General features: G+C 43.5%; 2 protein-coding genes across 5 annotated transcripts; both read right to left on the bottom strand.

Moving 5' to 3' along the window:
- Positions 1-585: 585 nt before the first annotated feature.
- On the bottom strand, positions 586-6,924 carry upf3a (UPF3A regulator of nonsense mediated mRNA decay). Of its 4 annotated transcripts, none has more exons than XM_037487858.2 (10): positions 6,727-6,924; positions 4,698-4,804; positions 4,464-4,570; positions 4,168-4,266; positions 3,949-4,059; positions 3,793-3,848; positions 3,550-3,708; positions 3,334-3,467; positions 2,689-2,989; positions 586-1,845 (listed from the first exon to the last, which is right to left on the bottom strand). In XM_037487858.2, the coding sequence occupies exons 1-10, from the start codon at positions 6,865-6,867 to the stop codon at positions 1,657-1,659; spliced, it is 1,404 nt and encodes a 467-aa protein (XP_037343755.2). In that variant the 5' UTR covers positions 6,868-6,924; the 3' UTR covers positions 586-1,656. The 4 variants fall into 4 exon arrangements, with proteins under 4 accessions (XP_037343755.2, XP_037343757.2, XP_037343758.2 ...); XM_037487860.2 differs by having other exon boundaries at positions 2,701-2,989; XM_037487861.2 differs by lacking the exon at positions 586-1,845 and adding an exon at positions 1,866-2,614.
- A 2,256-nt stretch (positions 6,925-9,180) lies between these two features.
- Positions 9,181-16,623, bottom strand: cdc16 (cell division cycle 16 homolog (S. cerevisiae)). The gene is made up of 18 exons (XM_037487857.2): positions 16,404-16,623; positions 16,168-16,222; positions 15,622-15,719; positions 15,457-15,495; positions 15,184-15,324; positions 14,195-14,354; positions 13,960-14,054; positions 13,323-13,456; positions 12,914-12,993; positions 12,757-12,806; positions 12,607-12,680; positions 12,390-12,515; positions 12,141-12,293; positions 11,719-11,782; positions 11,550-11,611; positions 10,581-10,716; positions 10,198-10,288; positions 9,181-9,958 (listed from the first exon to the last, which is right to left on the bottom strand). Exons 1-18 carry the CDS (start codon positions 16,449-16,451, stop codon positions 9,705-9,707), a joined length of 1,860 nt encoding a protein of 619 aa, XP_037343754.1. The 5' UTR covers positions 16,452-16,623; the 3' UTR covers positions 9,181-9,704.
- Between the last annotated feature and the right edge of the window lie 4,345 nt (positions 16,624-20,968).

Raw genomic sequence — 20,968 nt, 5'->3', positions numbered from 1 at the left:
AAAGAGAGAGAGAGAGAGAGAGAGAGAGTCATGTGACAATATCCATCCTACCAGCTGCCTCACAAGCTCCTGAACCCCAGGGTTCGTACCCTCCCCGTGATGCATATGGGAAGAGAAACCAGAAAGTAACGGCCGTTGGGTCACAAAGAACAACGATTATTGAATATGACTCTGCTATACTCACACACACAGAGAGAGAGAGAGAGCAGGTACACACAGAACGTACTATTATACTCTCTGTGTGTGGGAAAGTTGTTGTTTTGAAGTGAAAAGCTCGTATTGCAACCCCTTGTCTAGGAGCGTGGTGGAGATGTGAGCTCTGCTGGCTTCCTGTTGATGGCGACGGTTCCGCTTTTTTTCGGAGTTGATTGGATCACGGGGGGGGGCTGCCCGCGCCGAGCTGGTCTCATTGATTCAGTGCAGAACACGACGGGGGGGGGGGGGGGGGGGGGGGGGGGGGGAGGATGCGGCACGATAGGATCCCGCTGTGCGTGACTCATATCTGCCGTTTGTGAATGTGCACTCAGGGCGGTGCTGCGGATCGATGCTGCCTCGCCCAAACCGCCACAATAACTGATACACTGATTTAGTCTTTTATGCCACTGCTTTATTTTCTCACCACTTCAAGAAAAGAAAAGCTTCGTGATAATAGAGGCATGGTAGACGAAAACAACATGAGGCTTGATCAACATTTTATCTGATTTATGTTTAATTGCCAGAACTGATAGAAAACAATGCATAAGAGAATTATACTGTAGAAGACCAATAGTTTTCATTTATCTGTGTACCAATAAGCAACTTTGTATTTCCTCTTTACGTAGATATTCTGTTCTTCTTGGCTCATGGGCGGTCGGGTACAAAGCTTTGCACACAAATAATAGACTCTACACACAAAAATACACACAGGATTTCATCTGTGATTTTTTTCTACATACATTTCTTGTAAGTTGTATCTTACTTTGATAAAATCTATAGAATTATTAAACATCCAGGTTCAGCGGAGTCTACAAAGGCTTAGCAACACGGTGCGTTGCGCAGGGCGAGGTCGTGGTTTCGCCAGAACATTGGTGCTGGATACGACTAGAGAGCGGCCTCAGGGACACACTTCAGACTGTCTGACACTCACTGCTTGTGCTCACTAAGGGAACTGTCATTATTATATCTGCCAGTATTGGATAGTGTGTGTGTGTGTGTGTGTGTGTTAGCATGCGTGAGTGAGCTTCTCTGTGTCTGTCTGTGACCTTTCTTGGTTGCAATGATTCACACTTTTCCATATATGAATTAGAATTCAATTTTCTCATTCTCGTGTTTTTAAAAAAAATCCAATCAGCACTGGTCTGTGCCGACAGACGTGGGGAAGATCTGCATTTAACAAAGTTCACTGGCTCTGTTCTCCGTATTTTCCATTTGGAGTCTTTGAATACTAAACAGAGAGTCAAAATATTTAGTGAGCACTTAAAACTCAAAACTAAAACCGTGACCAACATTCACACCTTTAATGTCCGTTACACATAATACAGATGCAAACCATTAAAAGATTTGTTTGCTTTTGCTTAGTGCCATCTCCCCCCTCAATATATTTGCTTAATCTCGATGACCTGTCAAATCCACCAACATCACTTTGGGCTCAAATCCGATATGTTTTATCCAGATGGGTCACTGTTCATCTTTGCTTGGCTCAAAACCCTTCTCCAGCCCCGTGGCCATAGCAACCGCCTCATAGCAATGCTCCGTCCCGGGTTCAGGGGAGTGGCCCACCGGGATGCAGTCAAAGCTTTTGCCGGCTGAGCTCATGCGCTTCCTGTTGCGCGCTCCCGGCTGGTAGAGCTGCATGGCTGGACGGTCCTGCAGGGAGACAAGAGAGCAGAGACATGGGAGAGACAAGCAGCACACGTGTTGAATATGACTCCATATATATATATATATACATATACACATGTATACACGTTCATCTTCTTTACCCACTTACTCACGATCACACAGGGCTGAAGTGTATCCCAGCATGCACTAGGCTGCCCGGTTCAGAAAGCAGCCTTTTCCATATTCCATTCCATATTCCACGAGTGAGTGAATGTAGAGCAATAGCGACCGAAATTTTCTTTAAAGTGCTTAATTTTCCATGAGCTAATCTTTTGCTATTTCAGACATCATGTTCTCACCTGGTTTGATGTTCATTTTGAGCATTATGTGTTTTGGGTTGCCAGTCCCGTTCAACGTCAGCCTTGACTCAACGACGGGCTGATATGCGATATTAGTGGTCAGAGGTCGGGGACTTCACTAAAAAGGTTTTTGGCAGAATTTACACTCTAATCTCACACTAATTATGTCAAACAAGTTCAAATTAATGATCATTTGTACAGATGTGGACATCCTGTAAATTGCAACTTTCCTGGGTCTCTGTGGGGGTCGAGAAAGGATGTAGTCAAGTATCAAACCCTTCACCTTGTGGTCGTGAAATGAAATGTGATGAAAGTGTCTTTTTAGGTGGCATTCTGAGAGCTAAGATAAGAGAAAGATGTCATCTCTACGCTGACATCATGGCGCGACAGGAACCGTTTCCATGACACAAATACACTGAAAGGAAACAAGATGCCTTGGTGCTGATGATTATTATCTGTAAAAAACAAAACAAGCATCAACCAACATCTTAACCACAGTGACACCTTCCCCCCCCCGTCTCATGCTCACCTTCTCGCTCACCTTGTTTCGGAGGCGTTCCTTCCTGTTCGCCAGCTCCTCCCTGTCCTCCTTTCCCAGTTTGTCTCCACTATCGGGGCAGTAGGAATAGCCATGGTGGTGCCCCTCTTTCTTGGCCCGGTCCTGGCAGTAGCCCTTCCCCCATTTGGTCTCGTCTTTTCGGCGCATGAACTTTTCGAACTCGTAGTGGTGCCGCTGGCGTTTCCTCTCCTCGTCCTTCCCCCGGTGCTCCTTATCTCTCTGCCTGCGGCCGTGCTGCTCCCGCTGCTCCTTGTCGCTGTCGGGCTGCCCTCTAGTGGTCAGAGCGGAGATTGCACAAACACCAAATGTGTCATTGTTACTCAGACCCAGTTGTAATTATTGGAATTGTTGGTGGCAGATCACAGTAAAGTATAAGTGTTTTCGTGTCATAAAACGGAGTTGTACAATTTTAGTTAAATATGAAGGAATTTCCAGTGGGATTTATTTTCCATTTTATGTCACATTGCATCCTGTTGAAATGGCAGATTGACGCCCCCGATTCACCCCTCACACCCCTCTTTACAACTTCTCTAGAATGCCTGAAATGGAACGGCCTTAAATAGAGAGCCACATTAGCAGATAGAAGGTCTCACACGATGGACCCGCAATCCTTACTTTTCCTTGGGGTCCTTTGACTTTGTTTGTCCCCCAGCTTTCTCCCATTTGCATCTGTCCGTCTCCCCTACGTCACTTTTATCCTTCATTCGGTCTGAGTCCACGTCATCATCCCTGTCACTCTTCTTCAGGAGCTGGACATGCAGATACAAATTGCGTGATTGCATTCTGCTGCACCATCAATGAACGGATGAGATTCAAAGTGAGGAGCGTCACCTTAATTTTGATGTCTTTGTCGGACATTTTCTTCTGCTTCTCCGCCTCCTTCCGCTTGCGTCTCTCCTCCTCGCGCCGCTTCCTCTTTTCCTCCTCCCGTTGTCGCTTCTTTTCCAGCTCCCTCCTCCTCCTCTCCTCCCTCTTCTCCTCTCGTATTCTCTGCGAGGAGAGATGTTGTGTTTAAACAGAGGATTGTTCAAAGCAATTCAATTACATTTAAATTGAGCATTTGTCATTTTTCACCTGTTTCTCAATTTTCTTATTTTTGATGTACTCCAGAAGCGGCGTCGTTCTTTTAGCTAAAATCGATCAAGAGAGGAAAAAAAGACTTCGGCGAGTGGATAGAAGTATGTTTTTGAATCCCAATGAACTTGATTCTTGATCGTTATGGTACTGTACCTATGAGCTCTCGGGTCTTGGCCTCTATCTCTCCCAGCAGAGTCTCGGGGTTGGCCATAGACTTCTCCTCATCACAGGAGTAATTCTCCAAGAACCGCTTGTACTCAGGGTCTGAAAGGGGTTTAAGATACAGAATGAGTGTCCGATCTGGTGTGATGTCTGTTTGTGTGCATGTCAGTTGTTGTTGTTTTTTAAAAGATGGCTAAAGTATTTCAGCACCTTCTTCAATACTCCCGGTTTTTGCATCTTTCTTTTTCAGCTTCTTCTTGGAGATTTTCTGGAAGGGGGCAAACTCCACCACGGCCGGATACTCCTGGCCTGAGCAAATATTGAAGTAAAAGAGAGCTCATCATATAACAGAGGTCTAATATCAACAGTAACGATGGCAACAAAAGCACAAAGCCGCTCCTGGGACCCATTAAATCCAGTCCGCAGCTGTTAAACAAACACACGTCGCTTTTCCTTTATTACGGCAGAATATGTTGCGCTGTGTGAAAGAGCTCAAACAGAAATACCCTTGTTGTCGATGAAGACGTAGCCATCAAATCGGTCCCTGAACAGAAGGATGTCTTCAGGGTTCTTGAAATTGATGTACGCTCTGCAGAACAGGTGGGGATAAAGACTGTGGACCGAAGGAGAGAGTCAAATAGGGGTTCATACGTGAGGCAAAAGCAATATGATGTGGTGTCAGGCGCATAAAGAGATCTCGTTGTTGATCACTCACTGGTTGAAAGGGTTATTCTTATTACCTTTGATCTGCTGGGAAGAACTCAAAATAGTCATAAGACGGAAGTGGGCTGAGCAGCTCTTCTAGCTGCTCCTTTGACAGGCTGGGTGGAAGCCTTCGAATCACCACCTGTAATCGATCACATAGTTTCTCCAGGTCAGCAGAAAGCACTTTTAAGTTTCTCTCCCATAGGAACGTCTAAGGTTTTTACATCTGTTATTGAGACCTTAATTCCAGATCACACAGAATTATGTATCAGAGATTAACAGGAGGGGGAAAAGTTCAGCTCGGGTTTAAACTAAAATAGGTGAGGTCACTTTGATAATTAGAGCGTATCGTTGCAGGTTGATGAGTTGGATATACGAAATTGTTTGCTAGATTTGCTAGATGAAAGGAGCATACTACAAACTGCAGCTTCAAACATACCTTTATGGAGGTCCTTGACTAAAATGCTTGAGTATATCGCTTCAGATGGGGCAATCTTTCCCAACTCAGGCCTTCTTCACTGACATGAAAACTAAAACCAATAACCACACGCGCCTTATTTTCTACTGTTGACAGGCTAACAAACCCTCCAGTGTTAGTGCCTGCTGAAATCCAAATCCCCTGGGCATGCAATCAATTCGCTTTTACTGATAATATTCAGACAATTAGACAAGCAATCAGTGCCACACAGGATATGTTGTATCCCAATCTCAGAATAACATCTGTTCAAACACCATGACACAATTTCATGATGTGGAAAATGTGGTGTTCCCCAAGGTTCAATACTGGGGCCCCTTCTGTTCAACATCTACATGCTTCCATTGGCTCAGATTATGGAAAACAACAAAGTGTGTTATCATGCAGATGACACACAAATCTATATAACTATATCACCAGGGGACTACAATCCAATACAGGAGCTCGGTAAATGCTTTGAACAAATCAACAACTGTATGTGTCAAAACTTTCTTCAATTAAACAAAGATAAAACAGAAGTAATTGTTTTTGGTAACAAGGACGAACTATTGAAAGTCAGCTCTGTGCTTCAATCACCAATGTTAAAAACCACAAATCAAGCTAGAAATCTAGGTGTAATTATGGATCCGGACCTAAACCTGAACAGTTAAGTCAGTCAAGACAGTTACAAAATCAGCCTACTGTAACCTAAATGATATATCAAGGACTTATGTCTCAACCAGATTTGAAAAGATTTGTCCATGCATTTATCTTCAGTAGCATTGACTACTGTAACAGTGTTTTTACATGTCTCTGTAAAAAGTAAATCAGAAAGCTACAGCTGAACCAGAACGCTGCAGCTCAAGTCCTCACTAGGACCAGGGAAGTGGATCACATCACTCCAGTTCTCAGGACCACAAAGAAATTGACTTCAAAAGTTTAGGGCCAAAGTAGATTTCTGATCTGCTGATACCTTATGACCCGCCACCAACAGTCAGGTCATCTGGGGCTGGTCTACTTTCTGTTCCCAGAGTCAGAACTAAACACGGAGAACGTTCAGTTTATCTGCGCCACATATCTGGAACAAAGTCCCAGAAAGCTGTAGGTCTGCTGAGTCCCTCAGCTTCTTTAAATCCAGGTTAAAGACTTTTCTGTTTGCTGCTGCCTTTAATTGACCGTTTCTGCAATTCTGAATTCTTAGAGACATTCTGAAATTACACTGCAAATTGTATTATATTTTAAATCTTTTAACGTCTTTTTTATCCTTTTAATCATGTTTTTCTTTTATGTACGCCTCCCCCTCCCTGAAGTTGTAAACCTTTAGGGGGAACACTGAATGACATTGTCATTCCATTTTAATTTAAGGCCTTAAACAGATCAGAGAAGTGCAGCACAGATAAAATGAGCTTGTCAATGTTTTTTGAAAATGCAGTGTAATTGTAAAACAGAATAAACGGTTGATCGTTGATGGGGTTGCAGGTCTGGCTGATAGGTTGCGGCTCTTGTCCGTCCTCCTCCTGGCGCTGTCCGCGGTGCTGAATTATCACCGCCTTCCCCTCCATGTCCGTTTCGCCGCACAGCGTGTAAACAATGCGACACGGCCTACCCACCTTAGTGAAAACCTCCTTCTTCTCCTCTTTCTGCTTCAGGTTACCGGTAATGTTCTCCTGCTCCCTCGAGACGTCGCTGAACTGTATCTCCACGACGCCTTTCTGCTTACCCGCGGTCATTTGGTCCTTTTCAGACCTCATTTCTCTCCATCTCCTTCTTGCCCGTGTTAAGTCGCCGTGCGCTCGCGAGAGTTGGAGGGGTCTCGCGAGAGACGGGATTTAACATCCCGCTGCTTCGACCGGCAGCTACTCAGGGACAATGTATAGGGTGTGGAACAAAAAAATGAAATGAATCCCATGGTGTATCACAAAATATGAATAACCATTGTATTATCGTGCTTGTATGTTTCATTCAATCAGATGTTTTTTATTGCAATTGCTTATTCTGAATTATCGGTCATATTGTTTGTAACTACATGGCTGCTGTTGACCCGGGCACTAATGACAAATATAATTTAATCTCACTGTCTCTCCTCGTTAAATGAAGGTTACATTGGAAATAAACTACTAATGAACAACAGGCAAGACCAGTTTTTGCTTCACATAAAACCATAAAACCCACCAGAACAAGGAAAAAGAATCATACATTTAACAACCAGTTAAGAACATTGATTGAAACATTAATAACAGAAATCAAAACAATTAACAAATAAAAGTTACAGTGCAGGTTAAGAAGTAAAACATTTTGTCAATTAAATCAGCGTTTGAAGCTGGCCCTTGGCCCCAAAACTTTCATTGACTAAAATTTTGGCATATCCGCTTTAGATTTGTTCAATGTATTTAAAAAAAATGTATAAAAAGGCTTTTAACTATAAATTGTTGTCTCAACCGCGTACTATAAAGCACATTCGGGCAAACTAAAGTAAGTCCATTACAGTCCATGTTGGGGATACAATGTTTTCGTTCTGGATCGAACGGCAAAGAAAAGATTTCAAATCCGTATTTCAAAAGCTCCTATTGGTGATGTCCCCGGTGTTCTCGCGTCTCAGGCGGCCCTCTGTGTCACCGTGCAGGTCCGGCTTCGGGCTGCGGGGCTTCGTGCTCCAGTGACCCGCACCGGGGGGCGGGGCTTCCCGCGGCGGCGCTGTCCGCTGCGCTCCAGGGTTCCAGCGGGGAGGACCGGCCTGTCCAGCCGTGGACGTCTCGGCGGGGAACTGAGAAAAGCATAAATAAGAAAAAGGTGCAAGAAAACTATTCACATTGAAATATGGTACTTTACACGACGACACATTGCCAAAATATATTATTTTTATTCATCAGCCAATGGCCTCACGAAATCTTTACAAATGAATCAGGATGAGACAATAAACTTACCATCGAGGACGGTTTGCCTCACATTGCTGGTCTCCTCACACAGCCCAGGTCTCTCTGGGGTCGACACGGAGCTCTTCAAGCTGGGAACATAAGTGGAGCAGGTGTCCAGGTCGCGGCACACCGGGTCCTGGGTGTAAACCCCCACCGCCTTAGACGGAGTACAGCCCATCTCTGTAGGAGCTTCAGCCGCTCTCAATTGGTTAAACAAGGAGGAGAACGGAAAGAAACTATAGGTGGCTGTGATGATAAGGGAGGGGAGCACGGAGGGCTGAGACAGCCCCCACCCCCCTAAAACCAGGGTAGTTTCACACTACGTGGAATTCTTTTTTTAGGAGGGGTCCTGGATTTGAAAAGGGTTAAGCTTCGGTGCACGTGAACACAGCACGAGATCCGGGATGGTTTCACTTAAAACAAGTGTTGGAAATTACACTTTTAATTATAAAGTAAAAAAAAAAAAAAAAAAACTTTACCATTAATGTCAGGGTAATTACCTCCGCATTGCAATGACACATACGAGAGACTAAAACAAACATAATGGAAAATGGTTGTGTTTGTTCATTTACTTGGGCATGTTTACTGCATTGAGACGGATTTTGCTTCCAAAATGATTGTGATCGCCACTCATTTAAAAAAAAAAAAAACATCACACTTTATGGCATCATGATTGGGACTGATAAGGATATGGAGGGATCCTTATGGGTCTTTATTTCCCACCATTGCTAACACGTAAAGGTGATGAAGACCTGCAGGGTGACTGAAGAATGTGTGCAGAATGTCTCCATGGTTGCAGCAGACTGATAGTGGCACCAAATATCTGTTTAGTTAGTCCGTATACAGTGTGCTGTATCCAGCATTAAAGAATAAACCATCAATGAAGTTGTTTTGACATCAGCGACTTAATGAACTCATTTTGTACTTTTGTACGTGACAGGCGTCACATCAGCTTCAGCTCACCATCTGCGTCGGCCATTCCTCAGGTTCTCCACAAACGTTTGTATGCACGGCTCACCGCTCCGTGCGTGTGGACATTCTGCAAACAGGTTGTTTTTTTTTTTTTAAACATTTGCCCTGTTGTCATTATGACATCACAAATCCAGCCCTTACTTCTGATTAACACAAAATACAGGTATGCTTGAATCGTTCAGATTAACGCATGGTTTATTAGAGGATTCGCCAAGAAATGTTAATTAGCTGGCTCTTCATTCAATGAGCAGATCCACAGGTGGAGTTGAGTAACACGGAGGGTCCCGCCATAGGCAGAAATAAGTGACTTTTAGTCTTTCGGATGCGATGCGAGGTGTGCGGCTGTGTTTGCTCCGTTGTCAGAGTGTGTCAGAGGGCCACATGTTCCCAGGGTTCCCCGGGCTTCACCCAAGGTCCAAGTACTCAACCCCCGTCACCCAGGCACATGTTAATTCCCCATTTTAAAGTGCGTCGTCTTTTGAAAAATGAATACAGCAGGCGCCGTATAGATGTAAATGTTAAGGACATAACGGCATGTCCTGTGTTTTGTCACTAACAGGGACATCCACACTTAATGCACAAGAAGCAGAATCCACAGGAAACCGTCGATGGACGACACGTGCCAGAGATTTGGGTTGGATAGCTGTCCATGGGCTCGCTTATGTGTGCCTATGACAATCGGTCGCTGCGACCCGATGAGATCACGTGCTGGCGTCCGACAACGTGTCCAACATCATGTCGCTCTCGTACATGTCGCACTCGAGGGTCAGGGAGAGCCGCAGAGGCGTCTCCAGCATCATCTTGTCCTGACTCGACAGCGGCGTCTCCAAGGACGCGATGCTGGCGTCTTCTAACCTGGGCGTGGCGCCGGCTTCCCCGGGCTCCGACGTGTTCAGCATCTTAATCAGCGCCGGAGTGTTCAAGCCGCCTCGCACCTTGTCGTTGATGTCCGTGCCTTTTGGGGGGGGGGGGGGGGGGGACAAATGACGACACGCATGAAGACGTCAGCCGGCGTGTACGACAGACATTTGAATATTTGCAACAAAAAGGAAAGCGAACGTCAGCGGACGGTTTTGAGACATTTTTTCATTGAGGATAAAAAAAATCCTTTTCAACTCAGCCTGATAAAAAAGGCCAAGCGATAAAAGCAGGAGTAACGAAGCTGTATCCAAAATCCAAAACAGCACGTCCTACCTATGTAGGCATCTGTGTCACCGATGTACATCTCGATGCAGTGGCCGAGCATCGTCACAGAGAAAGTGTCGTCCCTTTTCAGCCCGAGTGCCTGCACAGAAAAACAAACAATCAAACAAACAGACGTGTAATGTTTCTATCTATTTGTTAAGAGAGCAAAACAATAATGGACTCATCACAAGTGATCCTTTTATGTTACTGAAGTCCCACAGACTTACTACACCATATATGTTGGTGGTGTTATGGCTGGGGATGTTTACTTGCACTCACGTCTTAACGCTTATGTCTGATAGCTATCAGAGTAGACCATAAATCCTTTAATAAGAAAGATTCTTACAAAAAGCTCAAAAAGACCCCCCGGATCAAAGAGAATAGCCCCGTACCGTATGAAAGTAGTCGATGGCACTCTCAAAGTCCCCCATGAGGCTGTGCACGTATCCTATGGACGAGTAGGTGGAGGCGTGCTGAGGAATTAACACCAGCGCCTGGCGGTGGTACTCCAGAGCCTGGTCGTACTTTCTATGGAAACAAACGCCACAGTATACTTTGTATATTGTTTGGATGGATCAATCAATACAGACTAACTAAATTTGATCAAATAGTACATTTGAAGGATCTGAAGAACTGTTTTCTAGGATTGTGACAAACACAAATTCAGCTGTATACAATATTTTGCATATAGCGGGTTTTCTTTAAGGCCCCCTAAGCCAGAACAGAACGTCTTTTTTGTCGCCTGTCTGCAGATCCCAACTAAGCGAGTTTGTGACTGAGGTGCAAACCACTGTCATCAAGGAAGGCACTGTGATCAGAAAACTAAATAGAGTAATGCCAAAATAACACATGCACTACAGAGTTCTCATATCAGCACACACACAGATTTCATTTTCCTTTATAGATAAACAGCATGAAAATTGATGCATGCACACAGCCACAACCTTAACGCCTTGACCCCATGCAGATGAAACCCTTTTGTACATAAAAACTACCATGGCCTTTCAAAACAACCTCTTCTGCACACAATCTGCAAAGACCCTTAAATCTATTGAGTGGTGGCTATGCATAATTCATTAAAGGGTCTTTTCATGAATTCCCAATGAGGGCTCTACATTCTGAATGATTGCAACAGAACAAGCGAGCACATTTCTGAAAATAGCATGTAGGAGGGAGGTGAGGGAAAAATAATAGAGAGGCATGAACAAATGAGAACAGAGTGCACTCAACAGCCTTCTTTAAAGTGGATAATATCCCAATTGGGATCAATTTTGCTCCCAGTATTAGTGCTGTATGTGCTCTTCCACTCCACTGTCACGCTAATTTGAGACCATTCAATCAAGTTCAAAATCCATACTCACTTCAGTTTTCGACACACGTGGCCCAAGTTGTTTAACAAAGGCTCCCATTTGTCCACAGTCACCTAAAATTTGAACGGATAACCGCAAAAAGCATAAAGGATTCATTCCTGGCCATGTTTTAAGTCATCTGTCAGTCAAAACCTTTTCAATGAAATAAACGAACAATTACCTCGTTTCCTATGGCTTTAATCTTCTCCATTGCATCAAGAAACAACCTCTCTGCCGTCTTCCAGCTAAAACAACCCACGTGAAAAACATTTTACAGAACATATCATTTTTTTTCATACAAGGTTAATCAAAATAAGGTGCATTCCAGGTTGCGCATCACATGTTTTCCTAGCTCTAATGTGTTAAGAATGACCCCGACGTCATAAAAAAGGAAAGAATTGGATATATATATTTTTTGAGTTAGAGATATTTTGGCCATCCCAATACATCTGGCGTAATTTTATTCACAGATATTAAAACCCTGAATAGTATAGTATTCTGAATAGAATACTGCAATAGAAACTTGTGGGGTTTTCAGTCCCGTTCTTGTCCATGTGGAGGCCCTACGTGTTGGTGGTTTGTGCTCGGGACTCTATAACTCACTCTCCATTTTGAAAGGCAACCACGGCCACCTCGTGAATGACGAACGGGTCCTCGGGAGCGATGCTGAGCGCCTGGCTGAAGAAACGCTCTGCCAGCTTGGAGTTGTTGGTCAGACCGTACTCCAGGCCGATGTAGAGCATGGGTAAGTGACACCTGGATGAGAGAAGGCCACAAACTACGGTCACCTGGAAGGGATATAGTGTAATATGTGGAGATGAGATCTCCAGAGCCTGTCAGTGATTAACTTACCCTTTCATGAGCTGGGCAGCCGTGAAGTAGGCAGCCATGGCTTGGTCGTGCTCACTCTCAACCGCAAAAGAATGACCGTATGCAATCCATGCAGGGCCGTACGTCCTCTCCAGCGTTGTGGCTTTGCTGCAGGAGACACGCAATATTCCATAATATGGATAACTGCAGCAAAACATAAACATCAAACAGGGTATATTTAAAGTGTGAGGTTGCATACCTGAGGTAACGCCGAGCGTGTTCATTTTTATGACCGACCATGAGATAGTAGCACCCAACAGCGAACCAGGACACCTGATAAAAGGTTTATGGTGGTTATCAAATGGAGCGAATTATGTAAATAATGCGAGAAATAGGCCGTAACACTTACTGGGTTGTTAGGATACAAGTCTACGAGTTTGTGCGAGAGGTAAAATAATTCTGCAGGGGAAAGAAAACAACACTCAGCAAAATCAACCAATTAGCCGTTATACTGATGGGTAGGCTAAGCAAGAACACGAAACGTGCACAAATGTGAGGTATTTTACCGTTTGCTTTTCCAAGCTCCACCAGAGTTCCTATGTGGACGGGCAAACAATTTGCATGGAAGGGGTCTTTAACCATCACCCTGAAATGCAAACAAAGGGACACATTGTGTGGTGGAGCATTTTTGTAGACATTCTACTGCAATCACACGTTTATCCCTATGTAGAGTGGAATCCAATCATCGGAGTCGATACCCAACTGTGATTTTGGTCATTATTCATTGGCTTTTTTGAGTTTACTGTTAAAATACAATCACACATATTGATAGATGTGTATTACTCAAAAGCACTTTCTGTAGCTGAGGTACATTAAGAATTTAAGGCAAAGCTGGATATTGAAGCAGGCTACAGTACATACAGGAGGGAGATCTTCACATTACACTAAGAACAACAGAACAAGAGGAACACCTACATTGATGTGAGTTTGTAGCACATCTTGAAATCACAGTTATAATAATGTCTCTCGGCAAGAGACACCACCACATCCAAGTTGTCCTGAAGACCATTGACCATCTCTGGCACCACCAAATCACTAGGCTTGTTATACTGCAGAGGGAAGGAAAAGGAGTGTGAGAGGTGGGTGAAGGGTTTGAATATGAGCAGAAGTGAAAACCTAAAGCAAGGTTACGAATGAAAGAAAGGAAAAGAAAAGTGATTGGGGAGGTTTGGACTTAAAAATATCGGCAGTAACATTTACATTTTTCAACAACTATTTACTGTACACGTATAGACCTTGAAGCTCTGCAACACCAGAGAGCAACATCTGGTTGTTATGTTGTCTCCATTAACTAAAAACTTAAGGATACGGCAGAATGACAAATTCAAATACACTTGAAAAACAACCAACCGCATGTTCATTCGAGCAAAGATGTTCCAACAGATGTGTTAATAATACAAAAGGATTTGTCTACAACGGCAACAGTTTTTGGTCAGATAAATTTGTTCTTGGTCATGTTAAAGGATTTGCAGACAATAAAAAAAATATCATAAGTATCATTCGGTAATAATGACAGAAAATTAAGAAAAAACAAGAATACAGAGTACCCTACCTTCTTTAACTTATTCTCAAACAGAAAGTGTAAGAGCTCCTCCTCTTCTTCAGTGCACTGTTGACTCAGAGGAAGTGAGTCCAGGAAGTCTTTTTCTATTGAAAAAAACAACAAAAACCACATTTCCCATACACCATTCTTTACAGTTTACAAAATGATAATGAACATCATTGCTGTAGAAAATCAACAGGGGCAACACATTGTCAGAGGGCACATCCCCACAGATCAGCCTCACCCTCCTGCGCGGTCAACATGTGGTGGGACGTCAGAAGGTCAAAGGCTTCAAAGCAGTAAACGTCCAGTTTCAAGGCCTCTTTATAACTCGAGGTAGCCAGCGGTCTGTTGTCCATGGCATCATAGATCTTACCCCGCAGGAGGCAGATGGAGCTGTTGACCTGCAATATTTTAAAAAGGTATTAGAAACAGAAAGAGTCTTTAGTGAAGTCCCATATAATTACTCATATTGTGTCAGCTCCATCTATGGCATTAACAAGACCAGACCTGGTCAGCATTCTGAAACAATGCTCATATCCTAACATGAAGTTAATATTAATAAGTCCATACAAGAATGAAACCGAAAGAAGACAAAAAAATACATACACATAAAACAAAAATCAGCACAGTGCAAAGGCCTAGTGGTGCTTTACTAAGAGACAATTGCACCTCACCTGTGTCTCCACAGGTGGGACTGGTAGCGTGGAGTCCTTTTTGCTTTAACCTAAATAATTTAATTGTCATTAAGTTGTGGATCAGGTTAAAAAGAATTAATCCACAAAGAATTCAATTCACATGTATTTTGATTTCATAATGGCAAATTTTGCCAAAAAGTGACAGGTTTGCGGGTCTGCTTTCCTGAAGTCTGATGGTGGTTGTTCCTGAACTGGTCCTGCCTGACACTTGGCTCACTACCCTCAATTTTTGAATCATTTCTGTATTATGCACTGAACTTATTCATTTATTTATTGCACCCTGTCCAGCCCAGGAGACGGCTCTCTCAGTAAGGTATAATCCATTTGCTCCCTGTTTTTTTTTTCATTTTTGGGGGAGTTTATCCTGTGCCGATCTGAGGGTTTCAGGACAGAGGATGTCGCATGCATACAGATTGGAAAGCCTTCTAATGCAAATTTGAAATTTGTGATATTGGGCTGCACAAAATATAATTAATTGTGAATTCATTATTGGGTCATGCAACACTGACAGACAAGAATGGCAGTCCAGACTTACAGAGGCAGGGGGCATGTCCCAGTCCTTGGTCGACTCTGGTGTCCCAATGTCCTCCTTCACACTCCTATCCAGCAGCTTCTTACAAGCTGGCTCCTCTGTGTCCAGGATATCCAAGGCCTGCTGGAACTCTTTGGCAGCATACTTCACAAAACAACCAGAGGCTAATAAATCTAAAGCACAGGCAATATCTGGTAGGTTTGCTTAAATATCCCATTCTGATTTACATGCAGAGGAGGGTTTACAAACGATAGTGTGCATTTTGGATTTACTTACATGGCACCTAGCAGCAAGATACTGACACGCTGCATACAGCTGTTTGAGAGAAGACATGTGTTGTTTCAGAGTAGGGAGACAGTTATATTGGTCTAATTTCATGTGGATTTGTGTTGAATAAAAACCGTGTCACCCACTGACGAACCACACACAACCTGCAGTTACCTTGTCAAGTTTCCGCGAACGCAGGGCATGGGAGGCTCTGTGGTACTGTGAGGTCAAGTAAAGGCACTGAGCTAGCCAGTAGATGTCCTGGGGATCCTCTACACGACAAACAAGGGGGAAGCATTGGGCTCATCAACTTCTGTCGTGAGACTCGTCACTGACAGGCTGCACATCACATGTCATTTAGCTGACGCTTTCATCCAAAGCAAACCAATGCATTACAGTTTGCCTGCGGAGCAGTTAGGGGTCAGGTGTCTTGCTCAGGGACACTTCGACATGGCACAGGAGGCAGCCGGGATTCAAACCGCCAACCTTGCGGCTCCCAGCGCATCACACTACTCCTCGCGCCACCATCGCCCCCAGCAAACACACAAACACAACTGTTGCCAAGCTACTGTATTATAGTGTTCGTGACATTTTCACATTTAAAAAGCATTATCTATAAAAGACAATTTTGCAAATATTACCATTGAAACTTAAAGAGTTAACGTTAGATTAGTATGTTGAATCCGCTGTTGTGACTGTGAACTAACGGCGCACACTCACCATGAGACAGGGACGCGATCTTGTCGGCCCAAAACAGAGCACTTTGATACTGTTGCTGTGGACAAACACACAAGGAAGAGTGGCAAGAGTGACTCAAATAATTATATAGTTATTACAGGCCGACAGCTGATAAGTTAGCAAGGAAGTCAAGCTAACAAACGTTAGCTAAATTGCTCTCAGGTTAGCATTAGCTAGCAACAGAGAAAGTCAGAAACACATTATAGGCTAATTTTTACCTGGTCAATGTACTGCCGTACTCGCTTTCGAAGTCTGTCGAGATTCATTCTGAGTTTTATTTACTACAATTATCGCTGCGAATATCAAAAGCGTGTCATTCTCACATGCAGCGTTTCAAACTATGCACAAAACAGTACGTGCTAGCTCGCTAGCGGCGAAAAATCAATTCCGCGGCTTCTTTCTGCAGCGAGTGTCCTGCTAAAATGTGCCGTAAGGAAACTCATGCTGGATACAAAGTTCCACATGATCACTTCCGCTGCATGTCTAGCTGTACAGTTATAAGATGTACATCAAACAATATTAAAACATTCACTCAATTGATGTATTTATATAAAAAGGTAATATAAAAATACCCTATTACATAAAGTAATAATACAGGAACCAGGATTATCAGGTGTATCCTGCAAGATGTAATACACAGATGCATTTAGTTCAAAGTATGTTGCTATGTTTGACTGTGTCTCTGTTCTTGTACCTTCTTTCTGGCTTTATTTCTTCATTTCTTTTCTTTTTTTTCCTTCAGCCATTTGCCTTGTTGCTTGAACAGCTATGATTGGGTTTTTTTGTCACCATTGTGCTCCTTGTCTGGTTTTCCTTGTTCCTGAAATTGGCATGTAGAAATCATTATAGTATATTAAACCGTTTAGGTGCAATCTAACAAAAAAGAGCCTTTTGTGGATGTGTACTGCCTCCGATGTAATGTGCAAGTGCTGTGCATCAGTTTTGAGGCAGCTTCCAGGGATCATGCAAGCTCGTCCAATTATATGGAGGGTTGCACTGGCTCAGACGGAACAGGATCATTTGATTCTCCTTGGTAATACGCAGCAGCTCCAGCTGTCGCTTCTCCGCGCCAAGGCTGCCATGAAGAATAAACACAGGCTCTACGACTTGGTGCAGTATCAAGGGCCACCTTATTGGTCACCAATACAACTTGTTGCTTCACTTAAATATGTACTTCATGAGCTATTTGTGTCATAATAATTATTGTTATCGACTTCTCCACTTGTCCTCATGATCTGCGATATTTTCTCCACAAGCATAGGGTTTTCATTCTGCACCTTCATTGTCCACTCCTCTTCAAGCTTAATGCAATAACATATGATTAGGCATTGATAGGGTGAGATAACATTAATAACTGAACTATTCACACAGCACTGAAACATCTGCTGCCACCTTATGGACATAATGTGAGTACAGTTTGAAACATAAGAGAAAAAACAGCAACCTTTAAGAGTTTCAGCTTCACTGTCAGAGGACTATAGGTCTTTGGTGGTGATGTGTTTATTGTTGGTTTGGCTGTCTTCACCTTAAGAGATCAGCAAAACAAATAAACATATAGCATTTTGTATAGAGCAATGAAAGGCAATGAATCATTCCAACATGTACTTGTTGAAAAATAGTTCAATGTGGTTGATTTGCGACTTGAATAAAAGGTGTAGGACAAAACATTGAAATTAATTTACTTTATAGACGACATGTTTACATGTTTGCTCTAACCTAAGCACCTGTGTATATCATATGAAAGTGACTCCCATTTGAGCTGCAGGTATTTGTTTCCAGAGAGAAGTCGTGGTTGATGGGTTAGATGCATCATCACGGCCCTGTCCGTAACATTTTTAAAAAGTCTGATACCACCAGCTTGTCAACTAGAAAAACACACACTTTTAATCCATTTTGCAGTAGGTCCGTCTCCCAGAATGCATCCCTTTAAAAGTGAAGAGTAGTGCTACCTCACCCAGTCCCTCCCCTGACTCACCTCCAGTCTGTGGCGTCTCCATGTCACAGCTTTTCATCTGCTCATGAGGGACTACGTGCCCAGAAGCGTCCCGGCTGATTCCAGCTCCAGAGACTGTGCCCTGTTCTCTGCCAGTCATACGCGGTTGCCATGACAGCGGCTGCGGAGATGAATGAACTGTTTCAAACGATGCGCCTGTTTAGCAAGTTCCACACAGAGACATGCATAAAGGCACCGAGATAGGCTAATTAGTGGGGAGGAGGCCAGGGGGAGGGATGGGGAGGGTGTGAGGGGAGCGGGGGGCACTGTGAAATAAGATGCCGCACAGTTCAAAGCTGTAAATACAGACTGAATTTTCTAAAATCGGTCATACTTTTTGTCCACCACGATGGTCGTGAAACAGTTTAATCAATTGCAAAATGATTTCATTTAATGAAAAAAAGAATGCAAAATTGACAACACCTACAGAAAACAGCACTGCACTGCACTCACTGCTCGATCACACCAAGAGGGATTGAGTTCATTCAAAGTTAGACAACCGCATCAGATCAAATGTGTGGAACACACATTATGCATGCAATTGTTGGGAAAATACAACACAGCGGAGCATATCATTGAGGATTTGTTGAATGAATCCCATTGAGGTGACATGACTTCATGAATGAACATCTATACGCCACATTTCCCCCTACTGACCAGAACAGGTTATGCCAATGCTTTGGCGCAACGGAGATCATAACTTAACTTATAATAATTCAAATTCCACGCCGGAATGAAAGGGCACCGCACTCATGATACTGGTAGATTATTAAGTTGCTATTTTCTTCCCTTGATGTAACAATTCAGTTTACATGGAATGGTTTAAATAAAACATGTGGATAAGATTCAGAATAGCAAAATGAACTGTAACAACCTTACCTGGGAAACTATCAATGCACAAACAATAGGCTGGCACATTGCACTGCATACTTTTATAATAGACAATAATAATACAGAAGTGTTTAACTGCAGCATTTGTTGCAAAATTGCTCTGATAAAGGGGGGTTCTTCATATCTCCTCTCAGATGCCTTCACAAGCAACTTAATTCCCCAATTAATTTGCCCCCCGCCTCGCAGTCACCAGTCGTTGCAGAGGAAGTATCCTTGTGAATGAATAATGGGCAATAAATCCGTACCTGTACAATTGGTTACTTTGTTGTAGAAAGAAGAGACAGTGTTGATGGGACAGCTGGCAGATGCAAGGGCATTAAAATGTGGGAGCGGGAGATGGATGACTCTCAACCTGCCGTGGTCTTTCTTTGTGATTTTGAAACACAAAACAGTTTTCTCCAGCTGGCTTATTCTTCCATATTGAACCCGGAGTAGATGTGTTGTGCTTATGATCTGTTCTTTCATGGCGTTAAGGGGATTTATTGGCAGAAATGGAATATAACATTCATTGCCTGAAACTGAGAATTGATCTGTTTTCCTCTGCTTGGATTGAGCCCACAGGCAGCGTGGAGTATGTCTAAGAAGTGGACGTCATCCATTGGTTTGTGGACTGCTGCTTTCAGGCCTTGAGTTCTGCATAGACCTTTCTCACAACTTTACCGGAAATACGCAACCGTTGTGGTAATCCTCCTCCTGTTTGGTTAGGGCAGGGGTGTCAAAGTCATATTAGGTCAAACGTATTTACGGCAGCTGACCTGTCATACACAGAGCGGCCGTTTTCTAGGAAAACTTGGCTCCGCCCACTCAGCGTGCCGCTGTGACGCTCGCGCCGGACTTGCCACTGAATTACTGGCAGTTGCCACTCACTTGCCTTGTTTTGCCACTGACGTGCCACTGACCTGCCACGAGATGCCACGAGGGGCCACGAGGTGCCACTGACCTGCCACGAGGTGCCACGAGGGGCCACAAGGTGCCACTGACCTGCCACGAGGTGCCACGAGGTGCCATACATTTGCCTTTTGTTGCCATTGACGTGCCACGAGGTGCCAGAAGGTGCCACTCAGTTGGCATTGCTTGCCAGTGCCACAAGGAGGATCTCGCTGTTTCTCTAATGATTTGTCATTCTAGTTAACAGTTCAGTAGCTAACAGCCTGATCGCTCTCACTTAAGTAAACTTGACACTGATGGATAAATTCCTCATGGAAAAATGTGTACCATTTATTTGTTTTGTTCTTTTTCGTGGCAGAGTTTTCCTCCACCAGTCTTGCAACGTCAGCAAATGTAATTGTAGGTAAATCTGTGAGTGAAGTTGTGACGCTTGACAGGAAGTCCACTTCCACATTGATTACGCATTTCCGTTTTTTGTGGAAAAAGGTCTATTGGAGACATTTTATGTTTTGGGACACTTTCACGTTGGCCTCACTGGGCCGAACCTCCGAAGCTAGAACCTGAAGGCCTACCAACACAAACACTTTGAGCAAAGGAACTAACTAATGGAGTAACCAATGAAAACCAAAAACCATGATCACTCACAGGCCATCTCCATGCATTCAATTCACTAGGCCACCTATAAGAAAACCCTGGTTTCCCTCAGTGATGCTTTACAAGCACCATTCGAAATACTGACTCAATCAATTCTCTTGTGTTTAATGGCAAGAATATTTTTTTACATATAACAATTTAAAAAAAAGCAATTAATCAGCTTCCATTTATGATCCATTGTAACACAGAGGGAAAATGTATGAAAAGTTTAGTCGGCTACATCACCTATTGAGAAGAAGAATAATGTTGTTAAGATAATAAAGCTTGTTTTCCTGGCCTGCGTGGCAGGGGATGCTACCAGTTCCAGGAAAGGTCTCACCGGGGAACAGTGGATCGTCCGTTGCACCATTGTGGGAA

The sequence above is a fragment of the Pungitius pungitius genome, chromosome 10, assembly GCF_949316345.1.
Source record: "Pungitius pungitius chromosome 10, fPunPun2.1, whole genome shotgun sequence".
In the NCBI taxonomy this organism is placed as follows: domain Eukaryota; kingdom Metazoa; phylum Chordata; class Actinopteri; order Perciformes; family Gasterosteidae; genus Pungitius; species Pungitius pungitius.
The sequence above is the reverse complement of the archived record's forward strand: the minus strand, read 5'-3'. Positions and strand labels throughout refer to the sequence as shown.